The 19548-nt window shown below is 56.6% G+C and overlaps 1 protein-coding gene across 1 annotated transcript in view; it reads left to right on the top strand.

Annotated features, from left to right (window-relative positions):
* Positions 2802-19548, top strand: part of TBC1D22A (TBC1 domain family member 22A) — a 258394-nt gene continuing 241647 nt past the window's right edge. The window contains 1 exon segment of the mRNA XM_021091361.1: positions 2802-3027. Within this exon segment, the coding sequence (XP_020947020.1) occupies positions 2966-3027 (62 nt within the window). The 5' untranslated portion in view covers positions 2802-2965.

Genomic DNA, 19548 nt, shown 5'->3' with positions numbered 1-19548 from the left:
GGTCACTTCCTTGACCTTTTCATAGTTGGTTGGTTTCCTGATGCATTTTTTCATTCCTTTTTCCTTTTTTGGGGTGGGGGGCTGCACCTGTGGCATATGGAGGTTCCCAGGCCAGGGGGTGAATCGGAGCTGCAGCTGCTGGTCTACACCACAGCCACAGCAACAAGGGATCTGGCGCTGCGTCTGCAACCTACACCACAGCACATGGCAACGCTGAATCCTTAATCCACTGATGGAGGCCAGGGATCGAACCTGAGTCCTCATGGATACTAGTCAGATTTCTTTCTGCTGTGCCATGCTGGGAACTCTTGATTTTGTTTTTAAAATTAAAGTATGGTTGATTTACAATGTTGTGTCAATTTCCGCTGGACAGCAAAGTGACCTGGGCATATATTCCTTTTCTTATATTATCGTCCATCATGGTCTGTCCCAAGAGACTGGATGTAGTTCCCTCTCGTTCCTTCTAAGAGGCAGTGGACTACGTGGTTCCTGGCCCTAGTCCCCCCAGGGAAGTGTAACCCCAAGCGGGCCCCTCATCTGGGACTGTCCCCTCCCACATCATAAACGTTGGGTTGGCCCCTGTGGAGCTGGTCAGCGTGCCTGCACGCTGCTGCCCAAACCCTCTGCTTCTTGTGGACACAACAGGCAGACAGGCTATTTGGATGTCCTTCCATGTTGAATCAAAGGTCAGGCTCAGGGCTTGAAAGCCTTCAGTAAACCTGAAAGGATCCTAAGAAAAATGGCCCAGACTGTGTTTACACTGGGCTCACCTGGTCGGGGAGAAGGACACCTGTACTTGGACGGTGCCCTTGCCACCTGCCGCTTCCCCACGAGGGGACACTCTCCCTGATCCTGGAAGGTGTGACAGGAAGGCCGGCTAAAGATCCCCCAGGGGGACTGGTTGGTAGAGAGGGCACAGGGAGGCAGGGATTGGGACTGGCCAGGGGAACCTGGAGAAGTAGGGGGACTTGTAGGAGCAGGAGAGGCTTCCCCCTCAGCACTGGGGGAGGTAAAAGAGGATTGTCTAGAAGGTAGAAGAGGGAGGAATCCTCCCAAGTTGCAGCCAGGAGACAAGGGACTCTCCATGGGGGAGAACCTGACAGCCCAGAAAAATTTACCAGGAGGCTTTAAACTGGAAGGGGTGCAGGGCGTCCCCTAGATCCCCATCGACTTTGAACCAGACGTCTTTGGTTGAACTTAGTTCTTTATGTTGGAAAAAACACTGCAGTTGTCACAGTTTCCTTGGGGGGGGGGCGGTATTTTGACTATAAAATTATGTCCTATGATTATTTTTCTTATATTGGTGTGTATCCCCTGGAACTGGGCCCTAAAATATTCAGGACATGGGCTGCATGGAACAGACCAGCCCTGAAGGCTGTTCGCAGGAGGGAGTAAGCAGCCAAGGCCTGAAGTGAAGGGGGTCCGGGGGGTGGAAAGAGTGACTCTTGGAGGAACTGGAGTTGGGTGCAATGGAAGGGTCAGAGCCTGAGAGCCAAAGGGTGCTGACATCCTTGTAAGAGAGCTGTGGACAGAGGGGGAGGTGGGAGACTAGGCAACAGAAGAATCCAGAGTCACTCGCCCTGTTTTCTTGACAACAAAAATAAGACTTAAGGGGGCCTGTGAATTTTTCCTGGCACAGAAGCACTGAGTCTGGCAATGACGGGGGTGCAGTTTAGGCATGACATTCAAAAAATCCTTCCCCAAAAGAGTGTAAAAACAGGTGAGAGAGAGACCATGCCGAACAAGGTAGGAAAGCAAGCCCCAGAAGAGGGTCCCAAATGGGATGAAAAGGAAGACTCCCTGGGCTCCTCCAGGCCGGCCAGGCAGGGCTAATGCCCCTACTCAGCTCTGAAGCAGTCACAGAAGATGGACTATCTTGCCATAAGAATATGGGAGTAAAATCTCTGAGTGGCAAATGAAACAGGAGGGAAGGGGGCAGGACATAACCCTTAGAGAATAAAATAGCCCTTGAGGATTTGACAAAAACTGGTTAGAACCAACTAGGTCCACGAACCAATGAGGCAGAAGATTTGACTTTTAGAAGACACTGAGCCTCACTATCTGCTCCTTGTAATACAATAGCATGCTAAATGATACACCCATAGGCGCCACGACAGATCCAGGCTGACCATAAAAAGCCAAAACGTGGGCGGTGGCCCAGTTCCTTGAAATCTCTGCCTCTCCTCAAGATACCTGGAATAGTCTATGAAGTTACCCAGGCCATAAAAACTAAAGATCCCATGTTTTGGGGCTGCTCTCAAGCCTCTTGAGAGGGACTGCATTCTGTCTACGAATATGCAGTAGATCCGCTTCTCACTGTCATTTTATCTTTCACTGAGTTCTTTCTGCAAGGAGACATTAAAAACTCCCCTGAGCATCACTAAGTTCTGAGACTAGGTGTGCGATTTCGACTAAGACAGTGGGACCCAGTGCCAGCCCAGGGTGTTTTGGCTGAGTACCTTCCGAGCTGTGCGGTTGCACACCCCCAACCCCACCGTCCTTGGCCCGACCCCACCCTCCCTGCCCCTCCCTCGCCCAGGCCACTCCGTCACGGCTCTCACGTCGCTGCCTCGATTACCGCCGCGTCTGGGTGCTTTCGGTCTCCGCGTCGCCCTGCCTTCAGAATCGTAGCTCAACGGTCTGGACAAGAAGTACCGCGGGCGGGACGCCGGGCTCAATAATAAACCCGCCCGCGGAGCAACTACCCAACCCGCTGCGCTTCCACCGCGGCGCCCTATAGTGACGTCAGGCGCCCGCGCTTGCGTCACGCGCGCCTGAGACGGAGGCGGGACTTCCGGGCTCGCGGAGGCACAACTTCCGGAGGGAGGCGGAAGCGTCTCTTGGCTCTAAGCTCGGGAATCCCGGGACGGCTGAGCGACCAGCGGGGCTTCAGGAAGGGGCCGCCGGTGCAGGCTGGCTACACTCGGGGTGTCGGGGCCGCGAGCCTGAGGGATGAAGAGGGGCCATGGCCAGCGACGGGACCAGGAAGCAGTTTTGGAAGCGCAGCAACAGCAAGGTCCCGGGCAGGTGGGTGTGACGGGGAGCTGGGTCTGGGTTAGGGGTCAGAGGTCAGGTGGGCTCTCCTGCCCGCTGGGCTGCGGGCGGAGTCGGGGTCTGGGGAGGGGTGACCTGGGCTCTGAGGGGACTGCTCGGGGAGTGGGGGGACCTGGGGATCGGAGCGTGGGGTCTGGGAGGTGGCAGTGGCTGCCCGTAGCGGCGAGGCCAGAAGGGAGGAGAAGGAGCTGCCGGCAGCTTTGTCCCGAGGGTGGCAGGCGCTGCTCTGCGAAACTCCTCGGCTCCCTGGGGAAGCCGAAAGGAGCTGACTGCGCTGGAGCCGCGAGGAGTTTGGTGGAGTGAGGAAAGTGGCCGAGGCTGGCTGCGCCTGCCACGAGCTCGGTTTCTGCAGGGGGCGTGGTTTGGACCCACTTGATTGGCCATCTCTGCTCTCCTGTGGGGGCCGCTTTTGCCTTGGGCCAGGGAGAGCGCTTGAGGCTCCCTGTGAATTTCCACGTTCCCACTTTCTGGCCTCAAAATCAAATCCTGTCTTGAGTCAGCAGCAGGAAGCAAGTTAATTTTTTTTTTTTTTTAATTAAGTGCCTGCAGTGACCGGGGTGCACCCTGGAAGCTGTACAGCTCCAAAGTTCTCCTCTGATTGATGTGTCACCCAGCCCAGCCAGGGCCCTGGGAAGCATGGAGATACTAGGTGGAAAATACCTAGGATAAAACCAGCGGCTGGTGAAAACAGACCAGAGATAAACAAACATCGTGGTTTCCAAACACTGTTCTCTTTGCAAACTAAAGTCTGAGATACTGAAATTAAGCATTGTGGTCTTAATTCCAGGTAGAGTCATTCATAAGCACGAGTTTATTCCTAAGTGTTGCATAATAAGCACTTGCTGGAGTGATCGAATTGGAGATTTTAGAATTCACTGTGTCCGGTGAGAAATGTTTACTTTTCAGAGTGGTCTGGGAGTTAGTGGGAGTAATTGGCCAGAAGAATTGGGGGGGGGTCACTAAAGTTGGCCAGAGACCCTATTTTACTCTATAGCATTATGTTTGATTGAGGAGAACAGTTAAGGGGTTTCATCAAAACCAATGTTAGGGTCCAGGATGGTGTGAAAATCCTGGAATGGCAGAAAACTAGAGATCCTGGTAGCTATGGCCACACATGGTCCAGACCGTAGACTCCAGGGAGAAGGAGCCGTGTGAAAGTAGAGCTTTTCTGTGTTACTTTCAGGTCTTGAGATTTTGGGTCCTCCTCAGTCTAAATAAACTCTAGTTCCTAACCGCTAACTGAGATAGGAGAATTGAGGTCCTGTGTGTAGTTATAATGGTGAATAAATGTTTGCATCGTTGGCTGTGTCTCTTGGATATTTGTATTGGGTTCCCCCCCATAACTTTCAGGTTTCCGGAAGCTGTGAATGTGACCTTATGTGGAAAAAAGGTTTTGCAGATAGAATCAAGTTAAAGTGAGAAGGGAGGCAGTTGGATAGAGGGAGCCTTGGTCCACCGACTGGTGTCCTTATGAGACGGGGGACATTTGTGCACAGACGGACAGAGACTGGGAGGATGGCACGCGGAGGCGGAGACAGATTGGAGAGTGCATTGACAAACCGAGGAGTGCCGGGGATTCCTGGCAACCAGCAAAAGTGGCTTCGAGGCAGGATTCTTTCCTCAAGGCAGCACAGGGAGCATGGCCCTGCCCTCACTGTGACTTTGGACTTCCAGCCTCCAGCCCTGAGACAGGATACATTTCTGTTGTCGTAAGCTGCTAAGTTTGTGGTACTGCGTCATAACAGCCACAGGAAATTAATACTGTCGTCGGCTTTCTTCTGTGCGATCCTGCATTACCCAAATAGACTTCCTTTTTCTTTTGGTTTTATTTTTTATTTTTTAATTTTTTTTGCTTTTAGGGCCACACCTGTGGCATATGGAAGTTCCCAGGCTAGGAGTCGAATCGGAGCTACAGCTGCTGGCCTGCATCACAGCCACAGCAACATGGGATCTGAGCCTCATCTGCAACCCACACCACAGCTCACGGCAATGCCAGATCCTTAACCCACTGAGCGAGGCCGGGGATTGAACCTGAGTCCTCACGGATACTAGTTGGGTTTGTTATCGCTTAGCCATGATGGGAACGTCACCTTTGGTTTTGTTATGCTGCGCCTCAGGCAGCCGTGAGGGCAGCTGCTGTTGTAGTTCCAGAGTTGGAGTGGCATCTTGAGAACCTCTGGAGGCGGTCACTGCCAAGGGCAGGGCAAGGAGGAGAGGTTGGCTCCTCTGGAGAGGCCTGCACAGCTGCGGGGTGCCCCTGGCTTCCCCTGGCCCCGCCTCCAGCAGTGCTGTTATTTCTGGCGATGGGAGGACGGCAGGGGTGTGCCCGGTCACTGTCAGTGGATATGGCCTTCTTGTGGTGACCCCCGGCCGCATACCTGGTCTTCACCTACCCAAGCACAGCACTGGCAGAAATCTCCCTGTGCCAGCTCTTTCAGGGGGCACCTGGGATTGCTGTAACTTTTTTTTTGTTGGCCACCCCTGTGATCCGTGGAAGTTCCAGGCCCAGGGACTGAATCCACACCCATCAGTGACAACCCGCTGAGCCACCAGGGAACCCCCTGTTTAACTGTTTTTGAGTGTGGGCTTCAACCCAGAGAACTCAAAGGAAGAAGAAGACACCCACCCCCGAATCTCGAGCTGTTAAGGGCTCGTGTGTGCAGCACAATCCTCTGCAGTGAGTAATTCCGTACGGCAGTAGTGGCGGATGCTCATCCAGCGTTGACTACATGCCGGCCCCGTTCTTGGTGATCTGAGAGTGCTCTGTCTCCCTGGTGTTTAGAGTTTGCAAAACACATGCTGGGCCTTCCGGGCCGCACGCACTGAGGTCGGCTTGGTTGAAAGCCCCTTGGTTGTTTTCCCGGAGTGCCGTGCTGAGCAGCAGGTGTGTTTTTGTGTGGTGTCTGAGGCCGTTTATAACCCGAGCCCGCTGAGGTCTTTAGCCCTGTCCCCGCCCTCCGTGCTTTGGGCTGGTGGACGTGGAGGTTCCTTGCTGTCTGTGCGAGGCCTTTGTCGGTTGGTGCTCTCGAGGCTGATGGGAGTGTTCCTGCCTCCCTCCCCTTTGCCTGGCTTTTCTCACCCCCAGGGCACCTGCTCGTAAAGCCTTGCCTGCTTTCATGCAGTCTGGGCGAAGGTACCCTTTTAGGCGTCACGCCCAGTGTGGTTGGAATGTGCTTGTGTTCGTGGCCGGACAGTGAGCTCTGCGTGTTGAGGGGCGTGGTTACTGCAGACTCAGTATGAGTAAGTGGCGGTTGATCCAAACTGCTTTCTGGATTAACCCGGAGAGCACCATGCTTTGGCCCAGGTCTCACACTGTGCGGGAGGTCGTCTTGCTGGAAGGTGTTCTGTGCACATTCTGGACCTCAGGCTGTGCATTTGACCGATGCTTTCTTAGAAACTTCCTTTCTGGAGGAGACGGGGCGTGTGATATGGGGGAACCACGTCTGACCAGGGCGGGGGTGGGGTGGGGTGGGGGGGGGTCTGGGTTTTAGCCGTGGTTTTCTGTTGCTCTCTCTCTGACCATCGCCGGGCACGCTGCCCCTGTGGTGATCAGTTTCTGTGCTGGTGACCCGGGGGAGCTGCCTTGGCCGAAGCGGCTGGGTCCTGCAGGAGGATATTTGCTGGCGTAACCCTGTGCTCTTTGATGAGAATGAGGGGGGTCTCTGGGACTGGTTTTGAGGGTTTGATTACTCAGCAAATATTTGTTTAACCCACGGTATATGGTGGTAACTGTCGCGGGTGCTGGAGATGCATCAGTGAACGGAATAGAGACACCCTGTGCTCTCAGGGAGCCGACAGCGGCGTGGGAGGGGCTGCGGATAACCAAGTTAAACGTGGGGCTGGCTGTCAGAAGGTGGGACTGCCATCAGAACAAAGCAGGGAAGCCGGATGGGTATTTCGGGGACAGGTGTCGTGGGGAGGGTCTCGCGGTGGTGAGGTGGCCTGGTGAGCCCTCACAGAGCGGGGGGCCTTTGAGCACGACGGCAGCGGGTGAGGGAACAGGCCCCTGGCTGGCTGGGGAAGCGGTCCAGGCAGAGGGGCGAGCACCTGCCAAAGCCCTGGTCCAGAGCGGTGCTGGTGCGTTTGAGGAGAAGCAGCAGGGGCTGGCAGGACTGTCACTGAGAGGAGAGGCATGGAGCGAGGCCCGAGAGGGGCGGGCGTAAAGACCTGGACTTTCCGTCTTTTTCTGGGAGAAGCAGGAGCCTTTGGAGGATCAGGGCGGAGGCGGCACGGCCTGCCCTTGGCTTCCCAGGATCGCTGTGGCTGCCGTCCGCTCGGTCGATGGGGGCCGAGAGGGCTGAAGCTGGGCGACCAGCCGTGAGGCCTTGGGAACCCCCAGCTGAGGGCTGGCGGTGGCTTGACGGGACTCAGGAAGTGGGCGGTGAGCCTCAGAAAGGCGCAGCCTCCTGCTGCCTGGGGCCTGTTCCCGCTTGGCTCCCACGGGGCTGTCGCATTCCGCAGGGGCACTTGGCGTGCTTGCCACTCTGGACCCGGAACGCCCAGGTGGATCGTGCACCGCGGGTGAGAGCCCAGGCGCCGTTCCCCGCGGGCCGGTGCCCGCTGCCGCATCGCGGCTCGGCCTGGCGGTGCGCTCTGCTGACGGCCGGCAAGCGCCGGCCGGGGCCTGTGAGGGTGACGTTTGCAAGGGGGCTGGCGGCACCGAAGGCCTGGATTGAAGAAGGCGAGGCCAGGGGTGCTTGGGGCAGAGCGGGAGCACACAGCTTGCAGCTTACGGCTGTCAGAGCTGCGAGGAGGCCCGGAGCAAGTGAGACAGTCAGCCAAGCTGTCACCCGCACAGGCCACCGTCGGTGTCGGCTGCCGGAGAGGCGTGTCGGGGCGTAACTCACTCAGAAAATGTCAGGAGCACTTTGGATGTCCTGGTCCCTCGGGGTCCTCTGCTGAGGGAGGTGGTGAACACGGGGTGCAGAGCCAGCCTGGCCAGAGCAGCGGGGCACTGCCTGGTAGAATGGCCCAGACCCTCCGAGGACCAGGGGCCCGCTGGCCGCATGGAGGTGCGGCTCGGGGCCAGAGCACTCGGGTGGGGAGACACTCTGCTGGGAGACCCAAGGGGGAGGCGAGGAGGGGGTGAGTGGGGTTTCCAGGCCCCGGGGAGGAGTTGGGGTCTTGGTCCCCAGAGCCGTGAGAGAGCCCCGTGCTCCCTGAAGGAGAGTGAGGGGAGGGGGGAGCTGGGGACCAGGGCGTGTGGGTTCAGGGGTCACTGAGGCGGGGTGTTGGGGGTCGAGGAGCCCACTGGGGTTCTGTCCTGAGGGGTGAGGGGTGGTAGGCAGGTCATGTCCCTACCCCATGTCTGCGTCCCCATCCCACAGCAGGTGAGGCGTCCTGCTACACGGCGGAGGGGGATTCGGGTTGCACGTGGAATGGAGCTTGCTCGTCAGCTGCCCTTGAGAATGAGAGGCTGCACTGGGTCACGTGGTGGGCCCCGTGTAATCACAGCAGCTCCCAAGAGTGTCAGCGATTGCACAGAGGGGACCCCATCGGGTCTGCAGTTGCTGGCTTGGAAGATGGAAGCAGGGCCCCAGGTCAGGGTGTGGGGAGGCCTCTGGGAGCTGGGACAGCCTCTGCTTATGGCCAGCTGGAAGGCTGGGCCTCAGTCCTCCAACCACTAGAAACTGAATTCTGCCAACAACCCGACGAGCAGGAAGTGGGTTTTCCCCAGAATCGCCTCCAGAACGAATGCAGTGGGCCGACCCCTCACCTGTAGCCTGGGGAGACCTGTGCCAGCCTTCTGACCCGCAGGGATTTTAGGTCCTGCGGTGGGTGTTTAAGGCACGAAGCTTGTGGTCCCGTGTTGCCGCAGCCACACAAACCCTGGAGGCCAGGGACGCGTGCGGGGGTGTCGGATGGGGAGGGTCCGCCCCTGAGTGTGGCAGGCGCTAGTCAGTCTTCACGGGCGGCCTGGGCCCTCACTGTGAGCTCTGCAAGGTGCGTTTAGTCCTGAGGGCCTGGGGCCGGGCTGGGGGGGCTCTTCCTGTGTCGCCTGTCCTCTTGGGTCCGGGAGCCTCAGAAGTTCTGAGCTGCTGTCCCACCCGGTCTTGCTCACCTAGTGTTTGTAAACCCGGTTGTTTCCCTGCTTGTGCATTTGAAGTGGCTGTTTGGATTGAGTGTCCGTTTATTCCTGCTTTCCCGTGTTGCCAGGCACCCAGGACTCTGCTCTGCCAGCGACTCTGTCTTTCATGGGAGTGGGTTGGTCTTGCTCTGATGAGCACCATGGGGGCACCGTGGGTGAGGTTTGCTCGGCACGCAGGTCACTTGACTTGTTCAGTGGTCACGTTTCATGTTATTAAATGCCTTCTAGTTTGTCTGGAAACACTTTGAAAAAATAAGAGTGAAACCATCTTTTCCCCTCTTATGTGGTCGTCTAATGTAGACCCTTTCGGGTTAATTTTAGGTGAGGACAAGAGTGATTTTTAAAAAGTAAATCCTTGGAGTTCCCATTATGGCTCGGCAGGTTAAGAACCCAATAGAATCTCTGTGAGGACGGGGGTTTGATCCCCGGACTTGCTCAGTGGGTTAAGGATCTGGCGTGGCTGTGAGCTCTGGTGTAGGTCACAGATGCAGCTTGATCTGGCATTGCTGTGGCTGTGGTATAGGCTGGAGGCTGCAGCTCCAATTCAGTTCCTGGCCAGGAACTTCCACATGCCATGGGTGTGGCCCTGCAAAGAAAAAAATTAAAAAAAATAAATTCTTGATGATTTTTTTTTTTGGTTGTTTTTTTTGGCTACACCCGCATGGCATGTGGAAATTCCCAGGCCAGGGATGGAACCTGTGCCAAAGCAGTGACTCTGGCTGCTGCAATGACAACGCTGGATCCATAACCTACTGTGCCACAAGAAAACTCTGGATTTGTTCTTCGTTTTTAAACATTTTTAAAGAGGAGAGCTGGAGGAAGTTTTTCACTCCACTAAGTATCCCAAAGGCGAGGTCAGAGGTCGTGGTGGAACGAAAAGAATGAGAAAGAATGAGCCGGGAGCCCACGTGTCTCTTTTCCTGTTCCTTCTGGAAGGGCCTAGCCTGGCCTGCGTGCAGCTGGGAAGGGGTGACCTGGGGCCAGGGAGTGATATCCGCCCTCACCCCCTCCAGCTGGCCCTGTCTTCCAGCCACCCCTGGCCTTATCCGTGCAGTGCCAGGACTGGCCCTGCAGGCCCCCCGCCTCTGAGGGCCTGGGCTGAATGCAGGGGCTGGCACGGCGCTCAGCCCTGGGAGCGCAGACACGACGGACCCGGACCGCCAGGCCCTTTGTCCCGCGTGGTCCAGGGAGAGCGGCTGCCAGTTTCATCCCCGGGTGGGAGCTGGTTCTGTGTCCAGAGGGGAGGTGAAGCCGAGGGGGTGATGGTGGGGGGAGGTGGCCTGGCCTTGGAGTGCCCCTCACACCAGTGGCTGCTCACCGAGCCCTGCCCTCCTGCTGGCCTCCTGACACAGGGCAGCTGTTTGGTCCCTTGCAGACCTGGTGGAGCACGGCTGCGCCGGTGGCCGGGCCTGGCCGGGCCTGGCCGGGGCCGGGAAGTGGCCTCTCTGCCCGGGCTCTCCAGGACAAGAGGGCACTGTCTTCTAGGGTCACGCAGACGTGCCTTCTGTCTGCTCTGCAGAGGAGAGCAGAGGGCGGGGCCCAGAGGGAATGGGCGGCTGGATGCTTCCCATTTCTGGGCCCCGTGTTCCAGGGGACTTTCGTTCTGAGTGTCCTGTCCTTGGCTCCTCGTCTGGGGCTCTTTCCTCTTTTTTGGGGTTACCATGGAAACCCCAGCTGGGGTGCTGAAGGTGACAAGGCGCACACAGCTCGGTCGCTTAGAGCAGTGGTGGGTCCTCTGACCGGGACCAGGGGCGTTCTGGCTGCAGCTTCTGCGGGTGCCGCTAACTCCGCTGGGCAGGGAGCCCGCTGCAGGCCCCGGGCAGCCCTCACCCCCGAGCAGCTGGCTTTGAATGCGGGCGAGACCCCTTTCTCAGGTGTACCTGCTGCCGCTCTCCTCGCATCCGCGCACACTGGCTGCAGGGTTGGAAATGAACCTTCTGTCGCTGGAGGTTTCCGTGAGCCTTGGAAATAGCAGACCTCGTGCTGGCTCGGAGGCCACACGCGGCGAGATCCCGTCTTCCAGAAGGGCCCCTGATGCTCAGCCTAGAGCCCTCGGCGTGGGCATGTGCCTGGAGAGGTGGGCAGGGGACAGGGCTTGCAGAGGGGCGGGGTCCCCTGGGGCAGGAGGCAGCCTCTGGAGCAACATACCTGCTTCTTGTCACCTGAGGCCAGCCGGTTGCGTGGGAGGCAGAAGGGGGTCTGGCCTTGCTTCTCTGAGAATTTAAGGGGAAGAGAGGGGGCAGTGAGCCGTCCTGGCCCCACCATATTCAGGGCTGCTGCCCGTGTCCTGGGCTGGGATCGCCTTGCTGGACCGCCACCGGCCTGGGGTGCATGGCTAGAGCTGCGGGTTCGTCTCGGTCAGACGGGGGCTGACGTCTCCTGCACCCCGTTTTGAGTTCTTGAGAACCAGTCTCTATCTCAGGCTAATTTCCTGAAATCAGCCACTGGAGCCCAGATAGCATTTTATGTCTTAACAAGCACATGACTGTAAGTCGCCCTGACCGGGCAGGGCTGGTGGCGGCCCGGGCTCTTCTGAGGCTCTTAGAGGTACATGGGCTTACAGGGCACCTGCTCTCTCTGCTGGAACTTAATTAACTCTTTCAAACTTAAATGCTCAGTCACTCTGGTATTTGCATAGTAACCAAGGTGGCACTGAATGTATCCCCACATATGGGGGGTGCCTTCTGTGTGCCCATGGGCCCTGGGGGCCCAGGAGTGAATCCTGTGTGCTCCCTGCCTCTGTGCCCTGGAGGGACAGGGGAGTCCCCCCTACCACCAGCGCTGTGCCGGGGTGGGTCCCTCCCCCATGGGTCCCCTCCCCAGCTCGGGACATCTGAGTTGTCCCCTGAGGGCAGCACGCAGACTAGGCAGACATTGAGCTGGGGCAGCTGGGAGTTAACGCTTCTCCCTGTGGGGTTGGCGGAGGGGTGGGCATAGACGTGGCAGAGGTTTGGGAGGCCCTGGGTGAACGGGGAGGCCCCTTGAATGTGGGGGGGCTTCAGGGAGGAGGCACGGGGGTGCTCTTGGGTTTTGGGATCCCTGTTCTTGGAGGTTAAGTCACGGAAGGCGGGGATGGTGGGTCAGGAGGAGAGGGGTGCTGGGAACAGCAGGTGGGTTTCAGGTGTCACTGCTGGCCCAGGGAGAGCCAGGAAGAGGGTGTCCTGTCGTTCCTGCTCTGTGCCCCGTCCAGAGGCAGGGTGCTGCCAGGGGGTGTGAGGCATGGCGGGGGGGTGGGGTGGGGCGGGGGTGCAGAGCTGGTTTGTGTGACAGTGGCGAGTCTGGGGCCAAGGGCGGGCAGCTGTTTGAGAAGCGCTCACTGGAGCCGGACAGGAGAGCGCCAGCTCCATAAACTGGGAAGAAGGCGGCTTGGAGGACGGGCGAGGGGGCCTCGCTCTGAGGGCATCCAGACGGGCTGTCAGGAAACCAGGGAGAGTGCAGAGGGGGCCCTGCAGGCGCATGGGCAGGAGAGGTGGGGGATCCCGTCAGGAGCGGGGAGAGGGAAGGAGACGGGTCTCTCTGTGTGCGCCCCAAAGGACTTTCCCCTTATTCCCGTTCTGCTTTTTTACCGAGATGTCATCGGCGTGTAGCATCGGAGGCGTTTCAGATGGCAGCATCGGTTCAGCCTGCTTTTGCGCTCACGGAATGATCGCAGTACGGCTGGTTGACATCCGCTGCCAGCCGTTACCAGCTTTGTTGTGATGGCAACGTGGAAGATTCCCCCCCCAGCAACTTTCACGAATGCCGCCCGGTGGTCCTGTGCCTCCCCAGACCTGTTTGTGGCCTAACCCGCCTAACCCGAGTCTGTACCTTTCGACCCTTCCCTCATTTTGCTCCCTGCCCCGCCTCTGGGAACCACCCCTGTTCTCTCTGAGGTCACGTAAGGGAAAAAGTTTATCATAAACATCCTTCCCCCCCCGCCCCTTTTTCTTTCAATGGCCACACTCGCAGCATATGGAGATTCCCGGGCCAGGAACTGAATCTGAGCTGCAGCTGTGGCAACCCTGGATCCTTTAACCCATTGTGCTGGGCTGGGGATTGAACCTGTGCCTCTGCAGCAAGGCAAGCCGCTGCAGTCAGATCCTTAACCCACTGCGCCACAGAGGACACTCCCATCCTTATTTCTAAGACCTGCTTGGAGAGCATCCTTGAAGCAGCTTGCTGACTGGCTCAGTAATTGCCCATCTCTGCCGGCTCTGGGGCTGCGGGGAGTGTGGCAGGAGATGAAATTCACTCTCTTTCGCAGGGAGCTGGTGGCCTGGCGGGGGAGGGTAGATAACTGAGAGCTTCTGGGACAGGGCGAGATCCCTGCGGGGTGGTGTAGGCTGGGTGCGGATGGTGGGGCAGTCTGGAGCCCCTCAGGTCTGGGTCCTGTGGGGCTACACGTGTCCACAGCCGCCTCTGTGGGCAGAGGGGAGTTTCAGATCGTGCGTGGGCAGAGGGAGGGCGGTGGAACTGTCTGCTGTTGTAATAACAGCGTTTCCTCCATTTTCCTCTGAGGTCCTCTAGAGTTAATTTCCTTGGAAAACTTAGCCCTTCTGAGCACATTTTATAAATCTGGGGAGCATCACTGTGTGTTGGAATGAGTGCAGTGGTAAATCAGTCACTAATTTAGTTCATATTTCAGAAAACTACTATTGAGCCCGAAGGAGACATTGAGTAATGACTGTGCTCGGAGAGGGAGGTTGACGAGCTATAAACCGAGTTGACGCCGTGATTTGCCTGTTTGCTTCCTCTGTCTCAAGTGCAGGGAGGCCTTTCATCGTAAATGTGGTCGTATAATTTTTCATTTATTTTATGATGCTTAGGACACTGCAGCTTGGATTTATTCCCTGTACCTTTGTTTCCTCTCACTCTCTGCCCGTTACTGTTTTCACCCATTGCTCTCTAACATCTGATTAAAAAAAAAAAGGCTATTGGGATGTTGTCCCCGCAGTTTTGTTCAAAGCCAGGCCTTGGCACCGGGGCCCAAGTTCAGAGCAGAAGGAAGTTGGCCGGGATGCACAGGAGAGAGTCACCTGGTCTGAACCAGAACCCCGGGGCCTTGGGCTCCCTCACTCCTGCCTGCTCCACGTGGCCCTGTTTCCTCTGCTTGCGTCGCCTCCCTTCTCCTGCCTCAGGGCTTCCCTGGACCCTGCGCCTGTCCACCTTGGCGAGGGCAACCCTGGGGCCGGCTGTCACCAGCTCCCTGCCATGTGTCTGTAGCCCCGGCGTCGGGCCTCGGGCAGACACACCCCGTGTGTGTGAGTGACAGTGGAGGGACATCCAGGGCGTCTGTGACCAGCTGAGATGTCACTGATGCGTGATGCTCTCTGGGGACCATGCCTCAGCGCCGCGAAGACACAAGCAGCCTTCGGACAGTCTGTGAGTCTGAGCTTTTAAAAACGTCCCTGACCCCCGTGGTCAAGGCAGCCTGGACAGAATCCTGCCGAGAAGGTGTCGGTCCCAGGGACCCAGCTCCTTCTTGGGGCAGTCCTGCGTCTGCCAGCGTCTCCAGCCTGTTCTCCTCTGGGACCCCGCCCCTAGGAGTGCCCCCGCTCCCTCCAAAGCTTCTGGTCTTAACCATGACTCTGTCTGTTGGCTTTGTTCCCCTTACCAGTGGGGGCATTCTAGGGTGGCTCTCTGTGCCTCGTGCAGAAGAGGGCACGTTCATGAGAACTCGGGGTACCCATGGGAGGCATTTCTGAGTGGGGTCCTCTGTGGGGTCCTCCGTCCGTCCTGCCCTGCCCTGTCCTGTGCTGACCTTGGCCTGGAGCCAGCCCTCCCCGGCAGGGGCCTCGGTTGCATGACAGGCTTGGAACCCGAGGCTCTTGTTCTCACTCCTTCCTCCTTGCCTCTGAGGGCCCTTCCTGGCTGCCGGCTGTGTGGTCACCGGGATTTATACAGATGAGACCCAGAGGACACTGCTTGTGGTCCCCGCTGTTGCCTGCTGGTAGCAAATTAGTCCTTTTTAAGTTTAACGTTCTTAGTTTGGGGGGTGATAAGATTTCCGTCACTTTCATGCCACACACACGGAAGTGTTTTGCTCTGTGGCGGCGGCAGTGCAGACTCTGGTTCTTCGGGGCGGGGCTCGTGGACTTGGACCTGTTGACGGCTTAGTGAGGGACGTTGGTCACCTGGGCGCTTGGTGCGGGATGAGTGCGTGCCTTTGCACCCTGAGCCTCCCCCCCCCACCTCCGCCGCATGCATAGCACCATTTAACGCGCGCGGGGGTCAGTGTTGGGAGTGTATTCACCCCGTGGCACGACCACCAGCACAGTCGCTCTAGAAGGTTTTGTCGCCACCCGAGGAACCCAGTACGCACCAGTAGTGGCTCCCCGTGCATTCCTCCCCAGGCCCGGGCAACCACCAAGGTACCTTGGTTTCCGTAGATTTGCCTCTTCTGGATGTTTCACGGCACAGACTGTGTGATGTGTGGTCCTTTGTGACGGGCTCTTTTGCCTGCTCAGCCCCCCCCGCTGGACCATCCCTTTCCGGGCCCTGGTCGTTCATGCTCCGTCGCACGGACAGGCCCCGCCGACGTGTCCGTTCATCAGTTGATGGCGTTTGGACTTCCCGCGCTGTGGCTGCCGTGCACAATACCGCACAAGCTTTTGCGCCGACGTGGTCCCGTCTCCCTTGGGTCTGTACCTGGGAGTGGAACCGCAGGGTCTGTGGGGAGCGATGGACCCTGCGAAGACCTGCCCCGCTGTGTGCACAGCGGCTGCGCCCACTTTCACTCCGGTCCGCAGGGCGTGAGGGTTTCCGTTTCTCAGCATCTCGCCAGCACACACGAGCTGTGCATTGTTGCCAAGCTCCTGGCTGGGAAGTGGCATCTAGTTGTGATTCTGACTTGGTTGCCCTGGCGGCTGGTGACGTCGCGCTTTCTTTTGGAAAGACTTCGGTGCAGGGTGTGGGGAGAGGGGTGGGTGGGGACTTGACTTAAAGAACTGTGCCTCCGCCCAGCGCCGCTGTGCTGCGCCCTGACCCTCCGGCCCTCCGGGGGCTGGCGCTCTGGTGGCTGTGTCTGCAAGCATGTCCCTCCAAGAGCTGTCTGCTGAAACATCTAGAACGCAGTTTAGACCTTCACAGGGCGGACGGATGCGTGCGGGGCCGTGGAGCACCCCGCAGGCGCAGTCGATGCGGTGGGGTCCTTTCCTGCACCAGCGCCCCCCCCCCCCAGTCCTTCACAGCAATGAATTCTGCATTCTCCTGGCCGGGCACGCACTCGGATTCTATTTACTTACTTACTTATTTATTTTTGCCTCCACGTGGCTGCTGTGGGCTTCCTCACAGCGTGTGGCTGCGTCCTTGTACCCTGGTGTGTGTGTCCGAAAATGGCACGTGGTATCTATCACTTTGCGTTTGAAACACCTTTGAGAAGTGATGTCCTACTGGGCGAGTGAGCCGTCCCCGAGGTGTTCCTGAGCTCCCCCCCCGCCCCGGGGGGCCTGTGGCTGCAGCCTCCTCCTGCCCCTCGTGGGTGGTGGTCAGTCTACGCCTGTGTTCTCTGTGTTTACTCAGTATTCAGTGGCAGTGGGCATCTGGATCCTTCCTCACCTCTTTTCCTTTGGAGAACTAGGCAAGTGCCGCCCGTCTCCTTGTGCGCTCGTGCAAGGGCGTTTCCAGGGTGCGGAGCTGGAAGCGGACTGTGCCACGTGGCTCTGCTTTTCCTCAGGAGTGAGTCGGGCTCAGTGAATGACTGTAGTGTTTTCAAGCAGGAAAATTAGTTGGAAAGTTTATTGGTGAATATATTTTTTAAAGAAAGACTGTCTTATCTGACATGAGGTAGGTATGTTAGTTGCCACTTATTCTTTACAAGTGGCTTCAGGAGAAGCCTGTTTTTCTTTTTCGCTATGCAAGACCAAATAAAAATGTAATTTTAATGAGATAAAATGAGGTTCCTTTCAGGCCGAGCTTGAACTTGGTTGGAACATTTTCTGCTCAATAAACACAAGTGGTTTGCCCATGAAGAATTAATGAGTTTCCTGCTGCACCGGGAGGGAAAGTTCTGTCGTGCACGAGAATAGTGCCGACGACATGCAGATGGTGGGCTGCAGACCCTGCTGCCTGCGGGTTTTGTAGAAACACCTGGGAGCAGAAGGGGCGAATGCAGGTATGCAGGTGAGGAGGGAGAGTTTGGCCCTGCCTGCAGCATGCACAACTTCCCAGGCCAGGTGTTCCCACAGCAGTGACAATACTGCTAGGCCACCAGGAACGTCTTGGTTATCTTGTCTCATACGTATTCTTATTCCCACTTCTGGGATGAGAAATAAAAATAAAACCCAGAACAAGTAATTCTTGGTTGGCACTTTTATTGCTTGTAAGTATTGGGACTGAACCCAGGCCCTTTGATTCTTTTTTCTTTTTTTTTTTTTTAGTGATTTTTATTTTTTTCCATTATGTGGCCTTTTGATTCTCTTTTTCTTGTCTTTCTTTCCTTTTTTTTTTTTTTTTTTTTCCCTTTTTATATGGAGGTTCCCAGGCTAGGGGTTGAATCAGAGCTATATATACTGGCCTACACCACAGCCACAGCACCTCGGGATCTGAGCCTCATTCACAGCTCACGGCAACGCCGGATCCTTAACCCACTGATCGGGGCCAGGGATGGAACCCGAATCCTCATTGACACCTGTTGGATTTGTTTCTGCTGCACCACAATGGAAACTCCCTGATTCTTAAAACTGGAAACTTTGGGAGTTCCCGTCGTGGCGCAGTGGTTAACGAATCCGACTAGGAACCATGAGGTTGCGGGTTCATCCCTGGTCTTGCTCAGTGGGTTAAGGATCTAGCGTTGCTGTGGCTCTGATGTAGGCCGGTGGCTACAGCTCCGATCCAACCCCTAGCCTGGGAATCTCCATATGCTGAGAGAGCGCCCAAGACATGGCAAAAAAACAAACAAACAAACAAAAAAACAAAAAAACCCCCAAAAACTGGAAACTTTCTACCAAAGTTAGGGAACATCCGTGAGATTTCAGGAAAGGAATGGGCCATGACAGATGGGTGGTACTAACCTAGGCAGGCTGATACTTCTTTTGGCTGAAAAAAAAAAAAGAGAGAGACATCTCAAGGCTTCCCTGGAAAGTCCTGAAGCCTGAGGCTGAAGCCAGAGGCTGAGTCACACGTCCAGCAGCTCCTGCAGGCTGTTGGCTGGGCCCCCTCCAGGGCTGTTAGTTGTGATGCTTACATGAGGGCTCCTGACGTGGCTTCCTCACAGCCTGGTGGCTGGCCTCCAAGAGAACCTGGTGGAAGCTGCGTCACCTTTTCAAAACGTTTCATCTTTCCTGAGATGCACACATAACATAAGTCACGTACACCACCATTCCCGCATTTAAAGTGTAAAATTGAGTGGTGGTGTGTCCTGTTCCAGGAGCTGTTCAGCCATCACCACTGTCACCATTACTCTTTTGCTGTCACCCAGCTTCCCAGTCTCCACCCCAGGCGGCCACTCGTCTTCTTTCTGTTTCTGCGGATTTGCCTGTCATAGACATTTCATGCAAATGGAATCATATCATATGTGTGTTTTGGGGCGGGTCCTGGCTTCCTGGGCTTAGCACAGTGTTCTCAAGCTTCCTCCGGGTTATAGCATATACCAGCGCCTCCCTTTATAGCTGGATGATACCCCGTTTTATGGGTGCACCGCGGCGTGTGTCCCTGTCCCTCTGGGTCGGACGTGTGAGTTGTTTCCACTCCGGGGCTGTCTCGCATATAACGCTGCCCGGATCGGTTCTGTGCGGGTTTTGCCGGCTGCTTTCCTTTCTCTGGGGAAGGACGCCTGGGGCGCGTGCTCCCCCTGCTTGCTTGTTGGGGAGCAGTCAGGCTGGTTTTCAAAGCAGCCGCCCTGCTCTCAGTCCCACCAGCGGGGGGAGAGGGCTCCGGTTTCTCTGTGTTCTCAGCCCTTGTGTCGTCCTTCGTTTTTGCTTTTAGGCCCCTGACTCGTGTGTGTGGAGAGGTGTCTCGTGGCGGCTTTGATTTCCTCAGGGATGATGAGCGGGACAGCTTTTCCTGTGGGGTTTTTTTTTTGACCATTTTGTGTCTTCGGAGAATGTCTCTTCAAATCTCGTCCATTTAAAAATAGTTTGTCTTTTTATTATCGGTTTTAGAGTTCTTTATATATTCTAGATGGAATCCCTTATCAGATATGTGATGTGTAAAACATTTCTCCTGTGGCTTTCCTATTTGTTTTGATGGCATCCTTTTTTATTTTTTCTTTTGGGCTGTATCTGTGGCGCGTGGAAGTTCCTGGACCAGGGATTGAACCCGAGCCGCTGCAGTGACAATGCTGGATCCCTAATCCTCTGCACCACAAAGGGGGCTCCATTGATGACGCACCAAAGGTTTTAACTTGGATGAGGTCCAGTTTATCGCTCGTTGTTGATTTTGGTGGTGGGGTAAGAAAACATTGCCTGACCCAAGTTCTCAAAGATTTA

The sequence above is a fragment of the Sus scrofa genome, chromosome 5, assembly GCF_000003025.6.
Source record: "Sus scrofa isolate TJ Tabasco breed Duroc chromosome 5, Sscrofa11.1, whole genome shotgun sequence".
In the NCBI taxonomy this organism is placed as follows: Eukaryota; Metazoa; Chordata; class Mammalia; order Artiodactyla; family Suidae; genus Sus; species Sus scrofa.
The sequence above is the reverse complement of the archived record's forward strand: the minus strand, read 5'-3'. Positions and strand labels throughout refer to the sequence as shown.